Raw genomic sequence first — 7,342 nt, 5'->3', positions numbered from 1 at the left:
TGCCTGGTTAAACTCTTTCGTCTCTGCCTATCAACATCTACCTTTCCTCCTTGCTGGAAGTATACCTTTGTACAGCCTGTGCCTAAGAAGGGTGGCCATTCCAATTACTCAAACTATCGCCCTATATCTTTAATTTCCTGTCTGTCTAAAGCTTTTGAATCAGTCCTTAACTGGAAGATTCAAAAGCACCTTCTATCTGATCGCCAGTATGGGTTCCTCAAGGGGCGTTCTACTGGTGATCTCCTTGCTCTCCTAACTAACTCTTGGTCATCCTCTCTTAGCCGTTTCGGTGAAACCTTTTTTATTGCGCTGGACATATCAAAAGCTTTTGATAGGGTCTGGCACAAATCTTTGCTTTCCAAACAACCCTCCTATGGTTTTTATCCTTCTCTCTGTACCTTTATCTCCAGTTTCCTTTCTGACCGTTCTATTTCTGCCGTGGTAGACGGTCACTGTTCTTCCCCTAAACCTATTAACAGTGGTGTCCCAGAGGGTTCTGTCCTATCTCCCACTCTCTTTCTGTTGTTCATTGATGATCTTTTTTCCAAAATGAACTGTCCTCTCCATTCTTACGCCGATGACTCCACTCTGCATTACTCAACTTCTTTTAATAGAAGACCCACCCTACAGGAACTTAATGATTCAAGGCTATAGGCAACAGAAGGCTTAGCCTCAGACATTACTATTATTTCCGATTTGGGCAAAAGGAACCTGGTGTCCTTCAACGCCTCAAAAACACAGTTTCTCCACCTATCCACTCGACACAATCTTTCAAACAACTACTCCCTATTCTTCGACAATACCCAGCTATCACCTTCTTCAACACTCAACATCCTCGGTCTATCCTTGACTCAAAATCTCAACTGGAAACTTCATATCTCATCTCGTACTAAATCAGCTTACTCGAGGCTGGGCGTTCTGTACCGTCTCCGCCAGTTCTTCTCCCCCGCACAGTTGTTGTCCATTTACAGGAACCTTGTCCGCCCTCGTATGGAGTATGCATCTCCCGGACAGAGTGGAGTCAAAGGCTCTTCGTCTCATTAGCTCTCCTCCTCCTACTGATAGTCTTCTACTTCTCAAACTCTGCCGCCGTGCTGCCTCTCTTTCTATCTTCTGTCGATATTATCATGCTGACTGCTCTTCTGAACTTGCTAACTGCATTCCTCCCCCCCTCCCGCGGGAACGCTGCACACGACTTTCTACTCATGTTCATCCCTATACTGTCCAAACCCCTTATGCAAGAGTCAACCAGCATCTTCACTCTTTCATCCCTCACGCTGGTAAACTCTGGAACAATCTTCCTTCATCTGTATTTCCTCCTGCCTACGACTGGAACTCTTTCAAGAGAAGGGTATCAGGACACCTCTCCTCCCGAAATTGACCTCTCTTACTGGACACTTCTTGGACCTCTATTCAGGAGCAGTGAGTAGCGGGCTTTTTTTTTTTTCTTTACGCCCTTGAACTGTCTCCATAGCTGTAAAAAAAAAAAAAAAAAAAAACGGTTTATTTAGGGAGAAGAAGCTAGAGAGCAGAAAATATTCATATTATATAGGGAGGTCATTAAAACTACAAACTTAAATGTAACTTAGTAGTAAAGAGTCTATGTGCTCAGGATATTCACTATTGTGGGTATTGCACTGTTCTTAAACCTGCCAGTACGCGTACGTATGGGGAGCAGCTTGTTGTGGTGTCGGACATTGTGGCGGGGAGGGGGAGCTACCGGGGGGAGCAGGTTCCTATGTCGTGGATGGTGAAAGAGTTTGGTGGCGAACTGCTGGAGGAGGTGTTGGTGGCGGGCCTGAAGGGTGGTGAGTTGCAGGGCGGGGAGGGCCTCCTGATAGGTGGAGGAACCTGTCCCCAGTATCAGCCGCACCGCCCTTTTCTGCACCCGCTCGAGTTGACTGCGTTGAGTGGCGTTGTGGGAAGATGACCACGCAGGGGACGCGTACGTGAGTATGAAGGTCGAGTACACACTCTCCAGCTCATGCACGGGTGTCCCCAGCTTCTTCAATCTTCGGAGGAGGTATAGCTGGTATGTGGCTGGCTTTATGAGGGAGCTGACGTGTTGGCCCCACATCAGTTTGTCGTCAATTGTGAGGCCGAGAAGCTTGACAGTGTGAACCATCTGGAGAGGACGGCCGTCGATGGAAACACAGGGAGGGGGGAGGGTGTCTGAGGAGGTGTGGATGTGCATTATTGTAGTCTTGTTGGTGTTGTGGGTGACTTTGTTGTCGGTGGTCCAAGTGTGGAGGCGGTCAAGGAGGAGCTAGAGGTGGCTGTAATCTGGGTTGTCGTTGTTGATGGTGGTGGCGAGGGTGGTGTCATCCACATATTTCCACCGAGCACTGGTGTCCGTCATGGCGTCATTTTCAAGCATCAGGAAGCATAATGGACCCATCCTGGTCCCCTGAGGGCTCCTACAGGTGAGGTGTTGAGGGGGGGAGGTCGCTTCATGATGCCTTACGACCTGACTCCTGTGGGAGAGGAAGTTAGAGAGCCAGGACACCAGGCTGGGGTGAAGGTGGAGCTTGATGACTTTGGTGATGACGGTGGTGTGGTGAACGAGGTCGAAGGCTTTCCGGAGGTCTACGAAGGTGAGGGCCACTGATGTTTTGCGTTTTTCGAGGTTTCTGTAGATATAATCGAGAAGGTCAACGAGGCAGTGAGTGGTGGAGGAGGACTTGATGTTCCCAAATTGCTGTTGGTCCATGAGTGGGCCGAGGTGAGTATAGGCCCATCTAAAGATGAAGCCTTCACAGAGCAGGCTGGGGATCGGGGTGATGGCGATGGGCCTGTAGTCACTAAGGGACTGAGGTAAGCTTGTTTTCGGGACGGGGGTGACGTAGGCTGTCTTCCAGGCTGCGGGACACTGACTTTGCTGGAGAGAGGCGTTGATGATGAAGCACAGAGGGGTGGCTAATTCTGTGAAGAATTCTTGGTAAAGCTTGATAGGGAGGTCAGCTGGAGTAATGGGGCGTCTCGATTTGAGCTTGAGGAGCGCGGTGGCAACCTCTTGCTCGTCAACTAAAGGGAGTAGTGCAGGTGTGTGTTGGTAGGCGGGGAGTGAGGTGAGGTCTAGGCTGGGCAGGGACTGGCAGATGTCGGCGAAGTGGGTGTTAATGACTTCAGCTGCTTCTGGGACGGGCAGGTGAGTCACACCCGGGATGGGGCCGGTGGTCTTGCTTAATCCACACAGGTCTCGGATCTTGGAGTACCACCTGCTGATGTTTTCCTGTTTAAGCTTGTGTATCTTGCTGCCTTGATTTCCCGTATCACTTTGTTCCGGAGATGCTTGATGATTGTGTCAGTATCGGTAGGCTGGGGACAAAAGATGTTACGACTGTATTTGTTTTCAGGATATGAGTTGTCGTGATTGTTTATAAGAAGACTTCTGAAATTCCTCGAAAGCTTTTTTCCAACATTAGCAAAAAAATTGTTGAAGTCTTCAACATTGCATTCCTCATTTACTTTATTTGCTTGTTTCTTTGTGTTAGGATCTATTTATTTCAAGATTTTCCACACAGCTGTTTTTTTTTTTTTTTACAACAAAGGAGACAGCTCAAGGGCACAAAAAAAGGAAACAATAAAAAAGGCCCGCTACTCGCTGCTCTTAAAAAAGAATCAAAAGAGGTGGCCGAAAGAGAGGTCAATTTCGGGAGGAGAGGTGTCCTGATACCCTTCTCTTGAAAGAGTACAAGTCGTAGCCAGGAGGAAATACAGATGAAGGAAGATTGTTCCATAGTTTACCAGCGTGAGGGATGAAAGAGTGAAGATGCTGGATAACTCTTGCATAAGGGGTTTGGACAGTATAGGGATGAGCATGAGTGTGCAGCGGGGCCGCGGGAGGGGGGAGGCATGCAGTTAGCAAGCTCAGAAGAGCAGTCAGCTTGGACATATCGATAGAAGATAGAAAGAGAGGCAACATCGCAACGGAATTTAAGAGGTAGAAGACTATCAGTAGGAGGAGGAGAGCTGATGACACGAAGAGCCTTAAACTCCATTCTGTCCAGAAGAGCTGTGTGAGTGGAGCCCCCCCACACGTGAGATGCTTACTCCATACGAGGGCGGATAAGGCCCCTGTATATGGATAGCAACTGCGCGGGGGAGAAGAACTGGCGGAGACGATACAGAACGCCCAACCTCGAGGAAGCTGATTTAGCGAGAGTGGAGATGTGAAGTTTCCAGTTGAGAACTTAAGTTAAGGATAGACCGAGGATGTTTAGTGTTGAGGATGTTGATAGCTGAAGGTTGTCGAAGAATAGGGGATAGGTATTTGGAAGACTGTGTCGAGTTGATAGGTGTAAAAAATTGAGTTTATGAGAAGGACAAAAGGTTCCTTCTGCCCCAATAGGAAATGATAGCAAGGTCTGAGGTTAAGCGTTCTGCAGCCTCCAGTCTGGAGTCGCGTACTTCCTGTTGGGATGGCCTTCTATTGAAAGAAGCTGAATAATGCAGAGTGGAGTCGTCGGCGTATGAGTGGACAGGACGGTTTGTTATGGAAAGAAGATCATTGATGAATAACAGGAAGAGAGTGGGTGATAGGACAGAGCCCTGCATGTGGAACACCACTGCTGATAGGTTTAGAGGAAAAACAGTGACCGTCTACCACCGCAGAGATAGAACGGCCGGAAAGGAAACTGGAGATAAAGGAACATAGAGAGGGATAGAATGCGAAAGAGGGCAGTTTAGAAAGCAAAGACTGGTGCCAGACTCTATCGAAGGCTTTCGATATGTCTAGCGCAAAAGAGAAAGTTTCACCGAAACGGCTGAGAGAGGATGACCAAAAGTAGGTTGCAAGAAGATCGCCAGTAGAACGCCCCTTGCCGAACCCATACTGGTGATCAGATAGAAGGTCAGAAGTGGAAAGGTTAAGGACTGATTCAAAAGATTAAGATATACATGAAAGTAAAGCTATAGGGCGGTAGTTTGAGGGATTGGAACGGTCACCCTTCTTAGGCACAGGCTGTACAAAGGCATACTTCCAGCAGAAAGGAAAGGTAGATGTTGATAGGCAGAGACGAAAGAGTTTGATCAGGCAGGGTGTCAGCACGTAAGCACAGTTTTTAAGGACAAGTGGAGGCACTCCATCAGGTCCATAAGCATTCTGAGAGTTGAGGCCAGAGAGGGCATAGGAAACATCATTCTTAAGAATCTGAATAACAGGCATAAAGGAGTCAGAGGGGGGATGAGTAGGAGGAATATGCCCAGAATCGTCCTGGGTGGAGTTCTTACAGAAAGTCTGAGCAAAGAGTTCAGCCTTAGAGACAGGTGAGACGGCAGTGCTGCCGTCTGCCGTCAGGGTTAAGGAGAGGAGGGAAAGAGGAAGAAGTGAAATTGGAGGAGATATTTTTGGCTAGATGCCAGAAGTCACGGGAAGAATTAGAATAAGTAAGGTGTTGACATTTTCTATTGATAAAATAAGTTTTGGTTAGTCAGAGAATAGATTTGGCACGATTCCGGGCTGAAATGTAAAGGTCATAGTTAGCGGGAGTTCGAAGGCTCTGGAACCTTTTGTGAGCTGCCTCTCTATCTTTAATAGCACGAGAACAAGCATGATTAAACCAAGGCTTTTTAGCATGAGGAGTAGAGAAAGAACGTGGAATGTATGCCTCCATTCCAGAGACAATCAGCTCTGAGATGCGCTGGGCACACACAGAGGGGTCTCTCTCCTGGAAACAGTAATCTTTCCACGGGAAATCGGAAAAGTACATCCTCAGGTCGTTCCACCGAGCTGAAGCAAAATGCCAGAACCATCGCCTCTTAGTCCAGAGGATGTACAGGAGCGATAGGACAGGAAACAGAAATAAGGTTATGATCGGAGGAGCCCAACGGAGAGAACAGTTTGACAGAGTAAGCAGAAGGATTAGAGGTAAGGAAAAGATCTGGTTACCTCTGGACGTGTTGAGTCTATCTTTATAATAGTCCTTCCTGGCAATACTTATCAGGGCTTCGACTTTTTTCTTTAGGACTTTATATTCTTGTTGTAAGCTTATGTTATATATATCATGTTTTAGAGTTTTCTGTTTGGTGTTCCTTTCATTCATGATGTGGTGAATTTCTTCAGTTAACCATGGAGCGGGAGGCTTTCGTAACGCTTTGGTAACTACTGGGGCACAAAGATCAAGACATGAGCAGAAAATGTTAGTAAATAAATTTGTCTGACCGTTAACATCATCCGTATTATGGATTTGTCTTGTTAATAGTCTCTTTATAAAGTGCTTTACAAAATACGGTTGGAGAGGAATTTCCTAGATTTCGTTTTGTTACAACAGTCGGTTGGTAGTACTTGAATTTACGTACGTTTATAGTGACAGAATTAAAATTATGGTCTGCAAAGGAGCATGGATGACAATCAGATGTTATAACTGTATCTGGTCTGTTAGTGACGATAACGTCAAGGAGTGTTGCAGGGTTACCCGTAACTCTCGTGAGATTTTGAATGAGCTGAGAAAATTTGGCACTGGTGATGATATTTCTGAGTTTACTTGCGGTACATAAATAATCATCGTTGAGGTCACCAAGCAAAAATAACGATTTTTTTTCGAAGACATACTATTCTAAGAATATCCTGAATATAATCAAATGATTCTTGTGTTGCTTTGGGGTGGCGGTATAGACATCCTATGATGATAGATGGCAATCTCCGGTGTTGTATGGTGACCCAGACATCCTCAATACCTGGTGGCCTGCTAACAGTGTGTGTGGGGAGAAGAGTAACACTCAGGTAGTCCTTAACATAAATACAGTATCATACCGGTAAACTTTATATTGTGGAAGATAAATGATTTGGTCTGGTATATGAGGAAGGAGCCACGTTTCACTGACACAAAGGGCATCTATCTTTCACTAATAGTTCAAACTCTAATTTATTTCCTAGAAGGTTCTGTGCATTAATGTTTTTCTTTTCAGATAATCGTTTTCATTGTTTCCTTTCATTGTATTACTACTGGGTTTTCTTCTTTGCCGGACTTCTGTTGGTTATAATAATCACACAGACGATTCTTATTACCAAGCTTATGACACATACCACATCGTAGCTTATGGTCCAACCTACACTGAGCCTGTCTGTGGTTAAATTCACCACAGTTGAAGCAGCCGTGGTGAACCTGGTGATGCCTATATTGCCTGTCTTGATAGTAGTACTGTGTCGACCTGGTGGATGGAGAGGGTGGCCGTGGTCGTGGTGGGCTTGATAAGTGGGACCCCTGCGTCTGTCATTTTCATCGTGGTGGCCTCGTGGGTGTGAGGTGGGATGGTGGGTCCTTCCACCCTGGTACCCCTCGTCTGCAGGGTTATCTTGAAAGTGAGAGTGAGGTGCAGTCCTCGGCCTGGGTGGGTTTGA

At 46.5% G+C, this 7,342-nt stretch overlaps 1 protein-coding gene across 1 annotated transcript; it reads right to left on the bottom strand.

The window, feature by feature from the left end:
- Positions 1–2,266: 2,266 nt before the first annotated feature.
- LOC126991430 (uncharacterized) lies at positions 2,267–7,032 on the bottom strand. Its single transcript, XM_050850198.1, has 2 exons — positions 7,028–7,032; positions 2,267–3,275 (listed from the first exon to the last, which is right to left on the bottom strand). The coding sequence occupies exons 1-2, from the start codon at positions 7,030–7,032 to the stop codon at positions 2,267–2,269; spliced, it is 1,014 nt and encodes a 337-aa protein (XP_050706155.1).
- Positions 7,033–7,342: the final 310 nt, after the last annotated feature.

This window comes from Eriocheir sinensis, unplaced genomic scaffold, assembly GCF_024679095.1.
Source record: "Eriocheir sinensis breed Jianghai 21 unplaced genomic scaffold, ASM2467909v1 Scaffold278, whole genome shotgun sequence".
NCBI classification, from domain to species: domain Eukaryota; kingdom Metazoa; phylum Arthropoda; class Malacostraca; order Decapoda; family Varunidae; genus Eriocheir; species Eriocheir sinensis.
The sequence above is the reverse complement of the archived record's forward strand: the minus strand, read 5'-3'. Positions and strand labels throughout refer to the sequence as shown.